The sequence below is a fragment of the Phragmites australis genome, chromosome 2 (assembly GCF_958298935.1).
Source record: "Phragmites australis chromosome 2, lpPhrAust1.1, whole genome shotgun sequence".
Classification (NCBI taxonomy): Eukaryota; Viridiplantae; Streptophyta; class Magnoliopsida; order Poales; family Poaceae; genus Phragmites; species Phragmites australis.
In genome coordinates this window covers 42,894,669-42,915,773 of record NC_084922.1, presented here as the reverse complement: position 1 = coordinate 42,915,773, position 21,105 = coordinate 42,894,669, and the positions used below count along the sequence as shown (strand labels likewise).

Genomic DNA, 21,105 nt, shown 5'->3' with positions numbered 1-21,105 from the left:
TAGGTGGACACACTATATTTGACGTGCAGGAAGGGTAATTTGGAGGACTTAAAAAAATAAAGTGTGTGAAAGATAGTTTTTGCGTTACACTATTTTGACGATAAAAAGTGTGATAGCGCGCCTACTAGAGATGTTCTAACTTAGTAGGTTCTATAGCTCCTCAGTCCACGGTCCTCAGACCTCAGTCTTGACCGCAAAAGTTTTTGTCTCAACTATCAACACTGCTACAGAGAGATCAATTCCTCCTGTTTTAGCCTTTTTGGTAGGAGCTTTAGTACAGCACCACTACTAAGCGCAAACGACGAGTGCAGCGCCACTCTAGGGTCGGTAACTCCTAATTCACCACAGCCATGCATTGCAACTACCAGCTAACCATCTTAACTCCTCTCCTCTAAATGCACTCAACTACCCCTGTAATCGTAACATTCTCTCCACTATATAAACACCCTCGAAACCCTTGTTCTCCCCAGAAAGCGTGCACACACACAGACACGGCTAGACACATCACACAACGTAGCTACGCCTACTGCTCTCCCACCGTGTGACCGACCGACAGGCAGTATGGCTGCACCAAGGTTTGCGACGCTGGCGCTGGCCGTGCTCCTCGCGACGGCCGTGGTGGCTCCCCCGGCCACGGTGCGCGCGGCGATGTCGTGCTCGACGGTGTACAACACCCTGATGCCGTGCCTGCCGTACGTGCAGATGGGCGGCGCGAGGCCGCCGCAGGACTGCTGCGGCGGCATCCGCACCCTGCTGTCCCAGGCCAGCAGCACCCCTGACCGCCGCACCATCTGCGGCTGCCTCAAGAACGTCGCCAACGGCTCCTCCGGAGGGTCCTACATCGACCGCGCCGCGGCGCTGCCCAGCAAGTGCGGCGTCACCCTGCCCTACAAGATCAGCACCAACGTCAACTGCAACACGTACGTGCACACTATATTATCTCCTGCTACTGTAATTTGTAGTGATCGGTTTTCTGTGTTCTCAGTTTGGCACGCTGCAACATTACCTTTTTCTCTATGCAGGATTAACTGAGGCGTCTTGTGCGTCTCCCGTGCGAGGAATGCCGAAGAATAATAAAAGGGTACTGCTATTTAAGCTAGACTGGACTAGATCGAGAGATGTGTGCTTGTCACTAGTCGTGTTTCTGGTGTCTAGGAATCGTCTACAGTTCCTAATGGTGTATCGTGGTAGTTCCCGCGAGCAGAGCCATGAACCGATGTGTGGTTCTCTACTGTGGCTATGTAATATGTGCGCTTTGATCCAGATGTATTCCTCGTGAAACTACTCCTATTACTATATTCACATTGCCGTGTGCTTCATCAACGTGAAATTCCGATGAAAAATAAAATGCATGACGCAATCTAGTTACAACACTCCGGCCTACCATAATCCGACCAAACCTACTCATAACTAATGTATCTGTTGTAGATAAAACGACACAGATAGATAGAAAGTCGTAGAAAAAACATTCAGCAACACGCTCCAATGCCCAATACACTCACGTATCTCAGTCGGAACTCAGTATACTCCTGCTCACGCTACACCGCTGCTATCGTCTTGCTTGTACTGTACTCCTTGCTGGCATTGCCCCTCCTGTCGGGCTGTCCTTCGACCTCGAGCAGTCGTCCACCGCGGGCTGCAAGTACGCACGCGAATTTTGGTTCGCCGTCGGCACCGACGACGCCCCGCGCGCGGCTGATTATCGTATGGTGAGACAAATCGACGCAAGAGCGTTGTGGTCGCGGCCTTGTTTGCAAGGTACTCCACCAAACACAAGCATGAGAAAGATCGGAAGACGTTGGAAGAAAAAGTCCGCAAGAGTGAAGATCTTTCGATTTCCTCGGTGGGTACGTTAGCACGTCCATCCGAATGAACCGACGCTACCTAGTCGTCCAGCTTCTTTCACGTCCAGCCTGCCCCTGCTTATCCGGTGCCTACGCCCAGGAGAGCTCTGGTGGCGACAGCATCGGCTGAAGCGAGCTGTGCTTAGAGTTATGGAGTAGGCACGCAGTAGCTTTGCCCTTGCCCACCGCAGACGTCCAAACATCCGATAGCCCGTCCTCATTCTCTTCAAAAGTTGCATAACAAACAAGCAGGAAAACAAAATTGTCTTCTACGATCATTCACATCCGCCACATATATCAAAGGAGCAACGTCCTAACATTATATTTTCCATCACAGGCCAGTGACCGTAGCAACGCGTTGGCATGATCTATTACAGTGCAGCAACTGACTGCTAACCCACAACAATCACATGGAGAGTTAAATCACAATTCACACCCTATCGGTGCAATAAGTAAGGGATGCTTCACATGGAGATCATATGCCCCCAAATATCAGACAATATAAGATATTGTCAAGACCACGACTGCATCGCACAACCAGAGCGAGGCTTGTGCGATCAGCCCCCTAGTCACAACGCAAAGTAAGATTCTGCGATCAGCAAACTGGTTGCAGAGGAAGTCATTATCTAACCAATCAAGACTCATTTAATGCTGCTTATTTAAGTGTTTTTCTCTTCTCTATCCACTTGCTTTCGGCGAGGTATGGTCGTGGGGTGGTGTAGAGTCGCAGTGATCCATCCCGTAATATTTAATGCCACTGGATGGTCTGACCAGTGCACGTGACGGTGTTCGGTGATGGTACAGGATGCGTAGGACGACGAGAGTAGAGCATGCATGCCTATCAAACGTCATGATGGGCAAGAGCTAGTTGGCTACTTCAGGGATAGGTCTGTCACAGGGTTTGTTACGGTCTGTTTATTTGTGCATCTTTGCTCTTGATATATAAAGGTGAAGACTTTGCCAATGAAGAGATTGTAGGAACGAGATTAACGACTAGAGTGGGTGAATAGATGTCTCAACAAATTTTTTGCGAAATTGATGGTCTTCTCCTATTTGGATCACCCAAAGCACATCAAAACTCAAGTGGAAGTAATAATAGAGAGAAGTTTTAACAAGAGAAAATTGAGACAATACGACTCTACAGATGATATATGAATCATAGGTTTTATTTAAGATCAATTTATGTGTCTTAGCACTCAAAAGATTACAACTTGCAAAGAAACAAGAAAAGATGAACACCAAAAAATAAAACTCTCCAAGTTGATTGTCTAAAGGTAAGGAAATTCAAGACCCATTATATAAGCGTGTTTATGCGAATTTTATGCCTATAGCAATAAGAAAAATGATCTCACGAGGTGATGAAATTTTATACAACAAAACAAAACAAAAATCAAAACCAGAAAAAAAAACTTGCAAGGGAACCAATAGAGAAAAACTAGAAGGAGAGGAATTCAAGCATATGCAAAAAAATAAACTTCATTACTCAAAGAGATCAGTCCTATTTTATGCGGATTACAAAGATTTTTATCTCTTAAAACTCTCATCTATTACATAGGCTAAACACTTATCCTTCTCTCCTTTAAAACCCTAACTCTAAGCTCTCAAATGGGTGACAAGGGGGCTCAACTGGTAGATTCAAACTCTCTCATAGTTATATCCCTCTACTTATAGGTCTAGTAAATTTGACCCCTAAGTTTAATAGCTTTTTCCCAAAATACTCATGTCTTGTAATACACTCCTACCTACCACCGAGAGTATTTTCATACATTTTCTTCTCCATTCATCGAACGGCCGCGGCGCCTTCGCGACTTAGCTTCACCTCAACGCAAGCTTCGCGATAATACCACATACTCCCACAGTCCTCCCACGGTTTTGAGACCAAACCACGAAACCGACTTACACGTTTCTCAAAGCGTAACTCACTGTTACTTCCTTTGACCCCAAGCAAGCATCCTGATATCGACACGTGTATTCCGTCTTGCGATCTTGATCACCGGCAAGTCTCTCCCACTCCCGATCCCTCATGCCGTCTTGTCACTTGCACTGGTATACCCTTTACTTGACTTTATCATCATGTTATCTTCATCATTCCTTCCATGCTTTGCTTGAACTCCATGTACATAGCTAGGATCACTTGACTTCATCCGACCTTCTTGATCATCTGGCATCAAACTCCTCGCTTGGTCATATTCATCCCGTCGCCGACCGCTAAGTTGCATCCAAACCTCTAAAAACATCTCCAACTAGCCCAGCATTAAAATCCTTGTCGAAGGACCAAATTGATGAAAAAATTGTGAACACCGGATGTTTTGATGTGTACCCATCTCTAAACACCAAATCATCCAGTGTATGCACTGATTTCTCTGCTAAAAATCTTCTGAAAAGTCCTCCAGTGAAACCTCCGGAGTGTACCAAGTCCATCACTGGATTATCCAGTAAGTACATCTGCATCAGACCCTATTTTGTAACCTCTCTGACAAATGATCTGGTGTACTCTTTGGTATTCACTCTGCTCATCGCCGGATTATCCGATGTGCATCTTCTCTGTAGCACCATAAATAAACTTCTTTGGAAAACTGTCCGGTGTGTACTGAGCTCCATCCCCGAACCATCCGGCTGGTCGAACTCCACCTGCTATAAAAAACATACCTCTCTGGAAAATGCTCCGATGTTCACATCCGTTGAACAGCGGACCATCCGGTGCACAGTCCAAATTTTGCCTATGTATAGAAAAAAGCTCTGGTGTGCACTGGCTTTGATCATCGAATTATCCGGTGTGTATAATTTTCTATACATCGCAACATCCGATGAGTATAGTTTCCCTAGACTCATAGGCAAAAACACAAACTCTATTTCCTTTTCACCTATGATCAGACATGATTATATTTGCAACATATAGATATGCTCATGCAACTCAAAACTGATCAAAGTAAGACTACAATCTTATCGATCACTCGTCATAAATAAACTAATGTATATATTCACTTGGTTTCTCATGCTGCTTTTAAAAGCTGATGTTAAAAAGGCTCCTTTTAAATTGACTTTGATACAGATAAAATATATAATATATATAATACCCTATCAGAACATTATCCCTCAGAAACTATAAAGCTTCTTCGTACTACTAATAATAATGATAGTTTTTTTAAAGTCATTTTTAAAAATGAATTGTTTGTTTTAACTTTCTACTTCTTGAATAGCAGAACCTAACCGACCGAGGAACAGTAGTTTCGACTTACATAACCAGTTGCAGCCCAACTCGATCCACCAGTCGTCCCCGAAACGTACATGGCCCGGTCCAAGTCCACTTCGACGTCCACCGTGGCCCCTGGGCCTGCAGGATTGCACGCGAACTCTGGGTTCGCCGTTGGCACCGACGCTCAAGAACAACAGCGGAGGCGTTGGACGCGGCCTCTTTTGCAAGGTGCTTCGCCACAACACCTCTCGCTGCGTCCACCTTCCTGCAGGGCTCTGCATGCAGTCGCGATCCTCAATAAGAACAAGATTGGTTGCGATTAGTCCAATCCATGTAAAGGTCGGTGTATGTAGTGGAAGACAAGTTGGTAAGAGCGCAAGATCTTGACGATCTGCCCGGTGGGTGCGTGTGGATCGACGTCCATCGAAATGAACTGACGCTACCTAGTCCCGCTTCGTTCACGTCTAACCGGTCCCTGCCTATCGATCCCGGTGCCTACGCCCAGGAGAGTACTGCCACTCTGGTGGTGGCGGATTCGGTAGGAGCTAGCTCAGAGTAGGCATGTAGCAAGCTTTGCCCTTGCCCAACGCCGACGTCCAAAGATTTGCCAGTCAGCTCATGAATCAACCCATCATGATTCATGCAATGACTCCTTGTTATATACGTACCCGGTAAGCTTCAACCAGAACGTCACGCGCACTGACGCCGTCCGGGGTGGACGGTACGTTGCAGACAAATCACGTACGTGTGGAATTCTATTGCCCGCATTGGAAGTTTTGTTCCTCCGGTCCGGTACTTACAGTGGGAGCTGAGTAGGAATTGTTTTGCTCCCTGGCTAGCTAGAAGCATCGGATCCGAGGAGAGGGGCCTCTCTACCTCTTGTCAGTTGTCATGCAGTGCCTTCCCAGGCTTTTCGAGCAGCTGGCGAGCTCTCGATTTGACAGGAGGACAGGGGCGGCTTTGAAAACCTGGGAATAGGTGAAGTTTCTGCGCTCGGCTGGGAATGAGGTAGCCATCGATCAATCCACAACCACAAGGTGCAATCTTCAAATAAAGCCACAGATTTGTTGGATTTACCCCTTTTCTTAGTGGATCCACCACAAGTTAAGAGACTATCTCGATTCTAAACAGAAAAAAGTTAAGGCTATCTCTGTCTCACTCCCATTTGTGCAGAATATTCTAGAAAGAACACGACTTCGGCGTAATCCTTAAACACAGTCATTTCGGATCTACGATGTTAGTTTATATTCGCGAGCGAATGGATTCATACGTCAAGCACTCCCATCCCTTTTTCGCTTTCTAGCCAATTATTTAGTCGGCGACACCAGCGTTTCTGCTATAAACTATACTCCCTCCATTCCTTTTTATTTGCCTTTTTAGAATCTGTCCGATCCAACTTTCAAATGTTTAATCACTAATATGTTTAAAACTATTAAGGTTGGTTATATAAAGGTTGTGCTATTAGATTTGTCTTTAGAAATACTTAATAGAATTATAAGTTTATTAGTATATATTGATGGTTAGTTCAAAAACTATAATCAGAATTATATCTAGAAATCGTGAAAAATCATTAAGAACCAATAAAAAGAACGAATGTAGTACTATCGAGTTGAGGGTTCCGACATGCTCTAACCCTTTTACTTACACCACCACGGTGAGGCCAAGCAAGGTCTCCGACTCTCCGTAGCCAGCTTGCCACCCGCGAAAAGTTACCAGCTACAAGTCGGTGCTTTATGCCAACTGCACCGGCTGAGGTGCTAGGTTTTGATCGCGTGGCACCTTCTTATACTAAGAGCAAAGATTCGACACGCCACGATAACGCATTCCATAGCGCTCGCCCAATGCACGGTGCACACATCCAACATGGAGCATGTAATCCCTCGTGGACGTGGGTCCCACCACCGGGCCGAGCGTGCACAAGATGTTTTCACTTTATCACGGTAATAGACTAATAGACAAGATACAAAAGCCCTGGCCCAACATAGAAATATCTAGGCTGTGACTATACTACCTCTGTTTTTATTTACTTTACCATTAATTTTTTATTTTTAAATAAATATCGTTTTAGAAATTAGATTTTATTCTCAAATAGATATCGTTTTAGGGTTTCAAAGTGATGTTTTACTAAGGTATCTATATTAAAAGCTATTAAAAAAGTAGAGTTTCAATTTAATAAGTGTGGTAGATTGGTAATTTATGTGTCATTGCTTGAATGTGAAAAAAATCAAGAGGGGTAAATATATCATGCATGAAATAATTTATTGCAACCTTATTATATGAATAAGGCTAAAATGGTATCTAAAAGAAAACAGAGGTAATATTGTACAATTTTGACATTATGTTTTTTCTAATAAATTATAAATACTTAAAAGCATATAATAATAATTAAGTATATTTTTAATGAGTCTAATAATACAAAAGTTTTAAATATATATAAATTTTTAATAAAAAAATATAAAATCAAAATTATTATAATAAAAAGCTGATCACAACTAAAAAAATGGAGGTAGTACTTAACACCTGCATGCATCACGTACGTTATCACTGAGCTTGTACGCGACAAAACATGCGACAGCCAAGATTCAGAAAAGACATCGAGGTATCATTAACCTCGGAATATGAGCCTAAACAAAGTGTGGATTAGCCCTTCTTGGATATCCAATTGATAATCAGCTTATTCTTAACCGAGATTCCATCGAGATATCTCCGGTGCATGCTTACTACCTAAGAGTTGAAACGGTTAGAAAAATCAGCACTTGTAGGTTTATTTTAATCCATAAATAAATCATAAACTCAAAAAAAAACATGATGCGGGAATATACTCTATACATGTATGTAACAGCAATATATAAATATCTTTATAATATACTTGATGATAAAAATAGTAAAAAAACATATCATGATATACATAAGAAAATAACAGGGACGATTAAGATGGTGAAAAAGTTATGATGTCGATATTGAGATAACGTAGAGGAAGCACATCGTGATTAATCGCGTCAAGCGCTTCCTAAAAATCTTATTCACCCTTTTCCGATGTAAGATTTTAAGGACGATAGTTTTCGAAAACCTGCTCTATCGATCACCGGTGCATGTCGATGCACGGGATGGAGTAGTTTAACTCTAACGGCACAAAAGAAAGTAGAAGGAAAAATCCTAACTCGTGTATATGTTATGGTAGCATTCGGTAGGTATATACAGAGAAAAAACCACGCGGTTAAGACATGCTAAGATCGAACTTTCAACCACATGATCTCTATATTTCATAACCACGTTGCAAAAATAAAACCTGCAAAAGAAGGATGCACCTGTGATTGGATTGGATTGGATTTTAGCGGACCATTTACATAGGTGTCGTGTACCTGTGCTCTCTGCCCTGACCGGTGAGAGTGGATGACACAACTCTATTTAAATTAGTCTTCCTCCACCTTTGATAGTAGAGTGGGACTAAGAGGTGCACACCCACTTTTATGGTTGGATTTTTGAGATTTTCATGAACTGTAAATGGGCTCAAACCATATATCTAACCGTAAATGGAATACAAGAAATTTTGAAATTTTTTGAGAAAGCTCACTCGCATATGGTGTGGATGGTGACAAGAAACCTCCATGGTAGAAAAACATCTGATCATAATTATTGTCACCATCTTACACAACCTATCTACAGTATCGAGACACATTTTTGTTAAGCTGTATGCACGTGCTGAGACAAGAGGAGGCAAACTAGGTGTGTTTGGTTATCGTATGAGTTTTTAAACTGTAACGTATATTCTAGATGAGTAGAAATAGTCTGAGTGATTGTAGTAACTTTGAAAAGAAGAGTGTTTGGTTATCTGCATATGCGGATGCAATAAATTTGCACATGCGAATGTAATGATCATACGAAGATATTTGGTTGTTTATATAGGTGGATGAAGTGACCTTGTATTAGAGACTAACGAATGAGCTCGTTGCAGCATTGTAGCAGGTGTAATACATTCACCGGACCATGCTCTACAGAGAAGCTTGATTCGAACGTATCTACCGAGTCAGACTTCAACAGTATAATTATGTCTGCAGATATAATGATGAATAATACATACAAACAACCAAATAATTTTTTTATAAAAATATACACATGGATAAAACAAAATACCCTTAATACGAGCAACCAATCGCGTTCCTAATAAATGAACTAATGCGTCTAAGATCACAGCACCATCAAAATGACGGTGGCCACAACAGCTGGTGCTTGCGCGACCGTCCATGCAAAGCTTTTGAGCTCGCATTCGGAGTACCTGACGAAATAAACATTGCATGTTATATATATGACGAGGTCGCTGATCTTGCGATTGTCTTTACGACGTTTTTACGTACACATGTTTAATCGATTTGGAAGTTAGGACACGAGTACTTCAGTGGCGCTTTTACGTTGTTAATTTGGATGGGGTTTGGATGAGCACTACCACGGAGAGCACAGCTGCGTAGTTAGCCATGTCAATTTCTTATTAACGCTGGGACTGTGACAGACTGAATTAGTTGGGAGACAAGGCTGGCTGGCCCTGTCTCCGGAAAAGTGTAGCATCCTATTCCCTGCCTGTACACACAGTCTGTCAGAGCCACATTGGTAGGTAAATAGAGGAAGCTTTTTCTTAGTGCGTCGTGGAGGGCAAAGAGATAGATTAGACTAACTTTGGCGTGGATCTACGGAGTGTCAGGCGCTGATACGATGATGCATGCATGCCCACTTGCGCAGTTGCGGAGTATGCAAAACCTTGGACGGAACAAGGTGCAGCGTAGAACTGACAGGGCGGACCCATGGCTGATGGCTAGCATACGTACCAGTACTGTACTCCTTTTATGTTTATTTTCCTTTGCAAAGGACCTTATTTTGAATCTAACCTGTTGAAAGTTTCCAGAAAGTTTGCAGCTTTTGGAAGATTTTCACTAGACATTATCCCACCAGCCTCCGTTTGAGCCTCATGTATTTTTTTTTTTTTTAAAAGTGGAACATATATCCACAGCCTTTATTGAAGGTAGGTACGAATACATACTTGTGCGAGGGCACACGCTCGAACGCGGGCTGGCTCGGACGCCGTCCTGGCCAACCGACCTCCGTTTGAACCTCATGTTACCGCTGTGCGCAAAAAACTACAGGAACTCTTGGGAAAAATGTTCCGTGTAGAGCCGGCAAACCCAACGCTCCGCTGCTGTGTCTCAGTAGTCACTACGGCTGAGCCGAGGGCCGGCAATCTGGAGTCCGGCCGGCCGGCCACCAGCTAAACCGAAAGCACGCCCAACAAGCTTGCATCAGCACGCGCGCGTGGCCATCTGATTTGCACGGACAACGCGGCCGAACGAGCAACAAGTGCATGCGCAACAGGCGTACTAGCAGCGACAGATATTTCTCATATGAGGCGTGAACTTTTGGCGGGCCCACCGTAAAGTGACGCGGAGCCGACCCTCTGGTCCAAGAGCCGCCCAGCAGCCCTCCTCCCCGCCTCTTCGAGATCATCCCCGGCGTCCCCGCTATAAAAAACCCCCGCCGCTTCCGCCGGAGCTTGTACTCGCCGAAGTCGACCCAGCTCGTGTGAGCCTCTACTTTTCCAAACCAAGTTAGATACGGACTGAGTGCTAAAGCGCGCGCGCGCTCTTCTGGTGGTAGTCGTAGCAGTGGCTGCAACGTCCCCGTCTTTTTCGCGAGCACCTGTACCTCCGGTGCATAACTGCACCCAGAGCTGTGGTGGTGGTTGAGGCTTAAGAGGGAGAAGAGGAGGGTGGTCTGGTTGACTGGTGTCCATGGGGGTGCAAACAACATCGATGAGCTGGTACATGGGCCCGCCGGGGTCGCCGGCGCCGGGGAGCGCCGCGGAGGCGCGGCACGCGCTGAGCAGTAGCCCCGGGGGCAGCGACGCCAGCTTCGACACCAACATGGTCATCATCCTCGCCGCGCTCCTCTTCGCGCTCCTCTTCGCGCTCGGGCTCAACTCGCTGGCCCGCTGCCTCATCCGCTGGGCGCGCCGCTCGTCGGCGGGGGAGGACGGTGCCCACGGCGGCGGCGGTCTCAAGAAGCGCGCGCTCCGGAGAATCCCTATCGAGGTGTACGGCGCGTGTGGCGCCGACGGGGCCGCTGCCATCGCCGCCGACGTCTGCGCTATCTGCCTCGGCGAGTTCGCAGACGGCGAGAAGGTGCGCGTCCTGCCGCGCTGCGGCCACGGCTTCCACGTCCGCTGCGTCGACACCTGGCTCGTCTCGCACGACACCTGCCCCACGTGCCGCGGTTCCGTGCTCGACGGCGCAGCATCCGCCACCTCCGCCGCTGCCGCCGGGGAGAGCCTGCGGCCGGGGAGCGAGGCTGCCATCACCGTGGTCATCGGATGACGTGGACAGGCGGGGCCCCCACGTCTATTGGTGGTAGGCCACAGCCCACAGGGAAGCAGGATTGTCCGTGGCCGTGAGATATTTTCCGACGTCGGTGCACGAGAGACCGACGAGGGTGGGCCCACTTGTCTGTGTAGTTGCCTAGGTCGCAGTCAAGCAAAGATTGTAGGGCCCGTTTTATGGATTGCAGGGTCTTCCATTATCCAGTCGGCGTGTACTCTTGTGCTTGTGCTTGGCTTGCTCGTTTCAGTTGCCGTCTGTACATACTCCACAGGAGATGGTAGTACTATGTAGGATGCTCGACTCCAACAATGCCATGTAGTTTGTACAAGTTCGACTTTGGAGCACCTCCCGCAGATGGATTCTAATCTCTATTGTATAAAACATCAGTTATTTTACATGTCACTTTTTCTTTTACTCTCTTAATATCTTGTTAGAAGATAATACCTGGTAATCAATTTAGAATATACCAGTCGATGCATGCGTTAATCAACGTTTCTTGTGATTTGATGTAATAGATCCAAAAAACATGAGAATTTTATCTAGGTTCAGATCTCTTATAGAATAATAATCATATATCCTATGTATTCTCTTATGGATTGAATAAACTTGTTATAGAATATGTTTTTTCTTATCCTATAAGCCTATCCTCCCGTTTATACAGCAAAGAAAAATCGTTCATATAAACAGATCATGCCAAACTCTATAACAGATCTACACCTGATGAAGTCAACTAATACTACCTCATCATACCGAATGATAGGCATGCACGCCCTGTTCTGGTCATCCTACATTCCATGTCCGATCACCGAACACCATCACGCTAGTCTACGAGGTCATCTTGTAGCATTCAATGCTACGAGACAGGTCATTGCGCCACCACACTTGTGTAACACCTTGACTTTCAGAATTTATAATTTTTTTAAAATTTTCAAGATTATTGAATAGCTTCACGAGTAGAATAGGTTTAAAACCTATTTTCTTAATCAATCAATCAATATAGGTTATTATTTTGTGTGCATTGTATGCTGAGTTTTGTTAGGAGCCAGGTAAATGTATTAGATTTCTTTTTCTCTTTCTTTCTCTTTGGTGTTTCGAGTGAAAAGGGTTTCAAAAAGGTTTTTGTAAAACTCAATTGTGAATAAGTTAAGGATCTTAATGATTGGAATTAAAAATTCTTGAATTCATCATTTATTCCATCATTAATCATATCGAATTATTCTCTAGTTCAATTCAAATCTCTCTGCAAAAGTTTTTTTTTCTAAACCCTAGATATAACTGAAGTGTCTTTGAGATCAATCTTGCTCAAATCCAAACTGTTAACTAAGTCTTCTAGAAGGCTCAACAAAAAGGATGCACGAAATCGGTAAATATTCACGGAGTACTAGATATTCTCTTCTTCCCACTCGATTTTAGAGTTCAAAATGGCCTCAAATGTAAATCTTGACAATACCAAAATTGTAGGTCTCGTCGAGAGCTTCGATTTGAACATATGGAAGTCCCCTTTTAGATAATATAGCTAGGAGTTATGGCCCCCGAAATTAGTGCTGTGCAGATAAGTTAGAGTTCAAACAGTTTATCTTGTTGTGCATTTTTGAATATCAAGATGCGTTTTTAGAAGTTCCAATGAATACCAGAGTTGTAGATATTTTCAAGTACTATAATTCGAGTCTAGAAACTTCCAATTTGGAGTCCGTACAGCGGAGATATTATCCTCGGAATAGAGAGTTGTGAAAAAGGAAATCGTATCCGACTCTAACTCGAACCTGAGTCGTGTCTGGCTTGGACTCCACCTCAACCAGCCGCCACTAGCCCTATAAATAGGAGTTGCACGCCCTCTCCTACCCATATTCCATGCCCCTAATCCCTAGACGTCGCTACTGTCATGTCCGTGCACCACCATTCGCTGGAGACACCACCGCCACTGCCGTGATGCGCTACATCATCGTCTCCGCGAATCCTCCTTCCTCGACCATCGAAGCAAGGTGAGGACCCCTTATTCTACTCCCTTACTATTGTTTTACCATCATACTAAGTCTCTAGCCCTAGCCAAAGCCCGATCTACGCAGTCATAGCCATCGTCGTCGCGGACAGCTGCGCCATTGCTGATTGGCATCGACGTTGCCGACCGACTATAGGTATAATCACCATACCATTTGTCTAGCTCATGTCTCAGGATGTGTCCCACTCCCTCTCCAACCAAATCGGCTATGAGAGCACTGACGCCCTTGTCACGTCCCAAATTCCATAATTGTGTGATTAAGGTTAATCATGCATCATTAGGGTCATAATTATTTTGAGGTAAATTATTTTGGCGCACTAGAGCACTTTGTTTGAAATCAATTGGATGAGAGAAAGAAATTCGGGAGAGAAAAGAATTAAAGTCGCAGTTAAAACAGACATCTTTCTCTCTAACATGTGGGACCCACCCGGCCCCACACCTCCTCCACTCCAAAGGGGCAGCCCACCTGCCCTCTCTCTCTCCTCCTCACTCTCCCTCACGTCCCCACCCGAGCTCCCTCTCCCTCTCACTCCCCTCTCAAGCCCTCTCTCCATTTCTTCCAAAATTCGAGCTTAAGAAAAGGATTGGAGGTAAGCATGTGGTACCATTGCAATCATGAGCTCATAAGCTATCCATTCCTCCAATTCATTTTCTTTTTCCCAAAGGATTTGAGCCGATTTTGTTGTCTTTTGGTGTTCTTTGTTGAAGCTCAAGGAACACCAGAGTTCTTCGGTTTCCCACCATTTCCTCCTTCTCCCGGTGGTCCCCAACCTCAGCAAACAATCTTGGGTAAATCCTCTAAGCTTCACATGGCTTGGATACATATTTGGTTGGTCAAAATCCGAATTTAGAGTTAGGTGGTGAAGTTTGGGTATTTTTGGATGTTTTAGACCTAATTTGAGGATTTAGATGGATTTGAGTTTCTAGGTTGGGTACTGAGTTCTAGGATCCTTGAATTAGCTCTAAGATGTTTCCTTTTGGTATGGAGAAGTTCAGAAATTATTTTGGCCAAATTTCCCCCTCTCAAACGGGCTGTTCTGGAGCCACCCGGAGAATCCGGGCTAGCCCGGAGGGTTCGGGTAGCTCCCAGTTGAAAATCACAGAGAGCTCCACCCGGAGCGTCATCCAGAGACTCCGGTACTCCGGAGTATCCGGGTCAACTGTTCATCAGCCTTTTTTTCTTTTGTGCTAATAACTTGTAAAATTCATAATAAATTCTCTGTAACTCCAAAAATTATGAAACCAATTTTTTTGGTTCATAATAAACTAATCTATATATCAAAAATATCCCTAGCCATTAAATATTGAATTAAATTTCTGAGATTAATTAATTAGGTTAAAGCTTCATTAATTCACCGATAATTCTTCACAAGTCCAAAGTGGGTGAGTCTAATTTTGCTTGTTTTCTTATGACTTGTTCTAGCTAGAAAAATATTTTCATGCATTGTAATGCATATTTTTATGGCATTTCATCTTGTGCATATTGTGGCATGCATTGTTGCACTTTATTCATCCTCATGGCATTGCACGCGTTATTCTTTTTAGAGAACATCGAGCCGGTGAACCAGGAGAGCGAGGAAAACTTTGGATAGCCACCTGAACAGCAAAGCAATCATCTAATATATTGCACCATGTCAGTTGAATTGAATGAAGTCTAAATATTGATAAATTATGATTATATATATGTTTGCATGTATAGGGAGTCGATGTCGGGAACAAATGGGTAGAACCTGTGCCAATTGCATTCTTCTACCTTGATGACTTGTTCATCCACGTTACTTGTAGCTTTGAGATGATGTTATGTCTAGGTACAAGTTCGACTTATATTTTTAGCCATGCTTAGGTCTTTCGGTAGAAGTCGAACGATGATGTTTTCCGTTGTTCGCGAGCATAGGAATTACTTTTGTTGCACAAATACATGGTTGAGGTTGTTGAGGTTGTTAAGGTTGGTTGAGTGGTGAGTATGAGACAAGATGTAGGCGGTGTTAGAGGTATCATCTGCCCTCAAGGAAAGTCCGGGGATAATTCGGGAAGTCAACCCGGACACCGTAGGCCGCTTGCATGGTTTAAGGCCGATCGTCGAGGTAGTTGGCTTTAGCACTTACCTTACTCACCACATGCCGATCTAATGGTAAGGCGAGCCGAATACCTTCGCAGTTGTGGCTTTGTGGGGCCTGAACATCGACGGTGTGAGCGGGTGGGCTTGTAAGTGGTACTAGTTTGCTCCAGGAGTAGTTCTAGTACAGTCGCGCCGAGCGATGCATGCCGCACATGGTTGGGGCTGGTTGGGAAAGGTTGTCACGAGTACCCCCTTGTGTGCACTTTAGCGGGTGGCACAAGCCTTATGGTCCTCGTGTCGTGTGGGTCCAGGAGTATCCTCTTGCAGGGTGTCAAAACAGTTAGAATTGCTGCGCTCTCGGTCATGAGCATGCTATTGTTTTATTTGCACCCGGTCGTAGAGTTCTCGTGGTTGGTTCGGTTATATGTTCAGATATATGGTTTTGTGGTTCGAATATGTGGGAGGTGGTCGAGATGGCACTTGTTATACATTGATACTATTGTGGTTACAGTTTCAAATGATCAGTTGGTAGTTGCAGGGTAATTTCATATATGTTGGTTAAGTTAGTTGCTCACATATATGTCTGGGTTGCTTACCTCTTTAATTAACTGAACCGTATGTTTATATTCATGCTAACAGCTCAATGCATAATCCTTGGAGTCGGGATATTATATACCCATATTGTGTAAGTCTTACGAGTACCTTCGTACTCAGGGTGCTTCCCTTAAATTGATGCAGGTACTCCGACTGCTGAGGAAGGGGCGGTGTTCGGCTACTTGTGCCTTCCGATCAGGGTGGCGGGCAGGAGTAGTGCATCCTACTCCGAAGCTTGAGCTTTTGGAGTGGAGCCTAAGGGCATATGGCTCCACTCTCTTTTGTTGTCTAGTTTATTCTTTCCAGTGCGTAGATCTTTGGATAGTTAGAAGTTGAGGGTTTTTTTTTCTCCTCCTAGCTCGTTTTTGTTATAAATTGTTGGAATCAGTTGCATGCTTAATTTTTGTAATATAAATGTTTATTACTTACTCTTTATTAAGCTATGTTGTGATGTACTATATTGGAGGCATGTGTTCCGATCCTTGGGCACAAAACACGTGCCGGGACTACCGGAACAAGATTCTGGTTAATCGTTGAGGTTGGATTATGAATAATGATCCTCCTGTTGATTAATCAGAATACTATTTGGACGATTCCTCACAGCCCCCGAGAACACGATCACCGTGTCCACTGCCCCAATCTGGACACGTTCTGCACGCACACCAGATTTTCATTCGCGTTCCCTGTCAATCCAGAAGTTCTATGGATGTGCCATCAGCGTCAAGACGTGTCCCATAGAGTATTCTACTTGACCCTAGGATTCCTTCACCGTTTGAGGAGCGACATGATCGAAACGTGGTTATCCACCGCAGCATGTCACAGCCGTCACCCATCTCATCTCTGCTGATTGTTCTTCTTCTCAGGGGATGATCTGCCCAAACCCATTCTATAGCATTGTGTTTTCGGGAAATATGAATGTCTCTATTTAGATGGCTCCTCAAAACTCATAGCCAATCTATAGGAACACAAGTATCTTTGTTGCTGCATCTATTCGCAGTCACCACCAAACCTAGTGACAGTCATCTCTGTTTTGCAGCTACCTTGGACGACCCCTTCCAAAACCAATCTTGTCTTTGAGTTAGCCTTTTTGCGTTTTATAGCATGTTTTCCTCATTTCACTGAAATGCTACTGAAACCCAATGTCAATATCAGTAGCCACATGCCTGATCGCTGTCTACAATGAAATCCGAGCCACTGCCGCTATGCAGACTTATCGGTAGTATCCTTAACCTAGAAGTGTAACTCCGGCTATTTGATCATGGGTGGTCGAGACTAGACCTCAGCGTACCTCTTCTTTAATCCAAGTCGATGCTTGCATAATATGCCAAGTCAGCACCACATCATCCTCCTTAGTGAAGTCAGCCTTATACTTCTTGAACCATGTATAATGATGTTATCAAGCCTAGTGCAATGATTGCACAATAAACTCTTTTCCCATAGGAAGATAACTCCAGTAAACTAATCTTTCCTTTTCAGCTTAATCCATCTTTCAAAAGCACATTCTCTTTCACCTTAACTCCGATCTAGATGATTCTTGCATCTAAATATTTCTAAAATCATACCTATCCAACCATAGTGTTTTTAAAGTGTTTTGATGATATTTGGTATGTTATTTTTAGTGTTTGCTTTGTGTTGTTTCTCGGTAGTTCATGCGATTAGTCAATAGCGTTCCGGAATAGTTCAAGGGCAAGGTTTCATCAACACTGAGCAATGTTGGGTAAAAAGCAAGTATCCTTGATCATCTTGAACCTATATTTTAAATATTTTATTTTACAAAACTGCATGCAATGTCTGTCAAGTCACCTATGTTAGAGTTTACCTAATTCTTCTTTTACATTCCTTGAAGCCTAAGTGGTAGTTGATATGAGTATCTTGAGTAGATTTTCTTAGCCATGCTTTTGATATGTTGGAAAGTGTCATATACATGTTTAGTGGACACATGCAATAGTGACGATGAACTTCTTTTAGTAACATGGAACCCTAGGACTTGGACAACCTCTGTAGAGTGTAAAACTATTATAACAGCCGTACCCACAGTTATGGGAGACTTGATCCTCACATGATTAGTTGGTCATGGTAATGGTTTGGCTATAGGTTGATGATACGGGTGATGGTTGGATGGTTACAGTTTGTAAGGTGGTTAGCCTTAGGTAATATCTAGTTGTTGGATTGTTGACTTATATTCACTTAATAACTACTTAATGGTTTTGAATTACATTACTGTTTTCTTTACTCGTATTTATGCAAATATACCATGTGTTAGCCTATTCTTGTTGTAAGCCTACATATCATTATCTTTTTCATACTTACTGAACGTGTCCTGTGCTCACACTTGCTATTTTCTCTATCCCATGCGAGATGAGTGGTGCTGATCAGTGAGTGAAGATGTTGAAGGTTATCAAGACAAGATTTTGATGTTCTAGGCGCGTATCTCCCGGTCGGTTGCTTGCGGTGTTGTTGGGCACCAATGCTTCTGTTCCGTTGCAGAAATCTACATAGAAGACAATATATGTTAATTGTTGTAAGAGTTTAACATTTATTCTATAAGTATTGCTTTTGTACTTCACCTGTGACGTCCTTATGTGTATTGAACATCCTGAGCACACATAAACCGTATCTAGTTTTGTCCGTTAAAACCGGGAGTGACAGCTTGCTCACGACCTTGCTTGCCGAAAGAGAGTATCCGGGGAAGAAAAACACTTGAGTGGGTGACATTAAATGTGATTCGACTGGTTAGATGAGTACCTACCCTGCAATTAGTAGGGGCTAGTCGTAGTGTTTTGCTTTATGACTAAGGGACTGGTCACATTAGCCTTGTCCTGATCGCAAGTTGAGGTCATAGTCATGAGGATATATATCTGTTGATGGACACTTGGCAGCATGGGGCATGCCTGGTGGGACACCCCCTTAACTATTATATTGACAGTAGTTCCAAGCTTCATCACAGATGTGGTGGACTGAGTGGTTTGTCGTAGTGTCTCGTGGTTGCCGTGCGACGATTGGTCGTGATCGATATGTTACAAGTGGCCATGGTTGGGTCCGGTCGCACCATTTGGGACCAAAGTGAGCAAATGTTCGCCCTAAGGAGTGGTCATTGACGCGGCCCGCCTTAGTGGTTGACTTAGGAAATATCATCCTGAGGGAAGGTTAAATGTCCGGAGAGATAGAGAGAAAGAGAACGTTGGAGGAAGAAAATGAAATGACGCTGGACTCGAGGGAATTTTGATTCCCAAAGTGTAGCTTTTCAAAATTTGAAAGGATCATGCCTTGCGGGAGTTGAGATACCACGGTGACCCTTTAAATTGGAGTGCTCAGGTCCTTCACGATCCTTTCAGCCGCCTCCCTTAGCCTCCACACTTCCGCGCTGAGAGCTCTTCAACTCCACCTCTGTTCCTGCCACCGAAGCATATTTCTTCATCATCCAATGGTGCATACCGACAACGAGATTACCTTCCCCGAGTTCAAGTGTGACGTGGCGTGACTGAAGCAAATGCATGACATCCGCCTGCTCACCCGCCGCATGTCCTCGAGGTATTGCTCAGGGGAGAGCGCATACTCCCTGCCAGGGGATGTTGTGATGTTCATCTCTTTCTTCTTGGTCAGCCTCGTGCCGCCCTTCTCCAAGTTCTTCACCACTGTCATCTCCTTCTATGACATCTGCCACCTCCACCTCAACCTCAATTCCATTCTCATGCTTAGCTTTTTTGCTCATCTGTGTGAGAACTTTGTCGAAGTCGAACCGTGCATCGACCTCGTCCAGTTCTCTACACATGTAGGTCAATGACCGGGCTGGCCATCGGAAGTTGTGGGTTCTATCTCTGCGAGAGCGCCACGGACTCCTACATCGAGGTGGGCCCCAAGTCATCGCGGTAGGGATAAAGGGAGGATTGGTTCTAGCTCACAGAAGACAACTTTGTTCAACCTCCACGTGTTGAGCGCACTGGAGCAGGTCACCGACAACTGGGGGAGCGCCCCATCTGAAAGTTCATCTAGCCCCTAAGTGTGGTTTTGATAATTAATGATAATACATATAGACTAATAATTATGTTAAAAATTGTTAGTAGGTTGTTCCATAGGAGACGCCTAAGTGATAATGCATAGATTTACTGAGTAATGTCATGAAATCAAAAGATATGTATCGAGGTCATTGAGCTCTAAGTGATGCTCATGTGATTAAGAAGAAGTTAGAGAGGAAGAGATCTCAGAGTTTGAGGATGGTCTTAAGAGTATTGACAAATAAGAGTGAAGACCAAAGTTGCTTGTGGAGATCAAGTAACTAAAGGTATAAAATTGTCAATTGAGTTTTATAGGCTAACTCATGTGCTATGTGCTCTAGAGTAAGTTAGTGTTAAGTTCCTGTCGGTGTATCAGGAATCAGGGGTCCCCGAGTCCCGAGACCGGGCCGGCCATCCGCCACGCGTCACCATCCCGCGAGGTCCACCCTGCGAGATAAGAAGAAGCTAAGTCCCGGGAGAAGGTGCTCGGGGCCGCCGCCTCTGGTTCCCGAGCACCCCAGTTCCCCGATGATCCGCAGAGTCCAAGTACCGGGAAGGGAGTGCTCGGAAGGGTTCTCGCCTACCCCCGAGTACTGTAGTCCCCCGATGATCCAAACAGCCAAGTGCTCGGGAGAGAGTGCTCGGGGCTGCACGTGGCAGCCCCCGAGGACTCGGTTCCCCGAAGGTCTCCCCCAAGTGCTCGGGAGAGAGTGCTCGGGGCTGCACGTGGCAGCCCCCGAGGACTCGGTTCCCCGAAGGTTCGCGCAAGATCGTCCGACGACCCAAGGGGTCCCATCGTCGAGGTGTCAGCCAGTCAAAGGCCCAATACCGCATTTAATAGGCACGCGCGGCCTGACATCCTGATATCCTGACATTCTCAGCTGCCCACGCCCTAGTGTCAGATCCTGTCATGCTTTGGCAGGGGGGCGTGGGTCCATTAAATGCACAGGTCCCGTCCGGTTTCACCCGGGTGCCTCGGGATAACGTTGCCAAAATCGAAGTGCTCCGCCTGCCACCCTGCCCTGGCAGAAGAACAAGACAGGGTGGGCGCACCGG

The 21,105-nt window shown here is 44.8% G+C and overlaps 2 protein-coding genes across 2 annotated transcripts; both read left to right on the top strand.

Moving 5' to 3' along the window:
* The first annotated feature begins 455 nt into the window (after positions 1-455).
* Positions 456-1,302, top strand: LOC133909029 (non-specific lipid-transfer protein 1-like). Its single transcript, XM_062351298.1, has 2 exons — positions 456-920; positions 1,023-1,302. Exons 1-2 carry the CDS (start codon positions 562-564, stop codon positions 1,030-1,032), a joined length of 369 nt encoding a protein of 122 aa, XP_062207282.1. The 5' UTR covers positions 456-561; the 3' UTR covers positions 1,033-1,302.
* Positions 1,303-10,516: 9,214 nt separating this feature from the next.
* Positions 10,517-11,605, top strand: LOC133909028 (RING-H2 finger protein ATL74-like). The gene has a single exon (XM_062351297.1). It carries the CDS (start codon positions 10,818-10,820, stop codon positions 11,397-11,399), a length of 582 nt encoding a protein of 193 aa, XP_062207281.1. The 5' UTR covers positions 10,517-10,817; the 3' UTR covers positions 11,400-11,605.
* Positions 11,606-21,105: the final 9,500 nt, after the last annotated feature.

Excerpts from the sequence above, each read along its gene's own strand:
- LOC133909028 (XM_062351297.1), top strand. The coding sequence starts at position 10,818 with ATGGGGGTGCAAACAACATCGATGAGCTGGTACATGGGCCCGCCGGGG.
- LOC133909029 (XM_062351298.1), top strand. The coding sequence starts at position 562 with ATGGCTGCACCAAGGTTTGCGACGCTGGCGCTGGCCGTGCTCCTCGCG.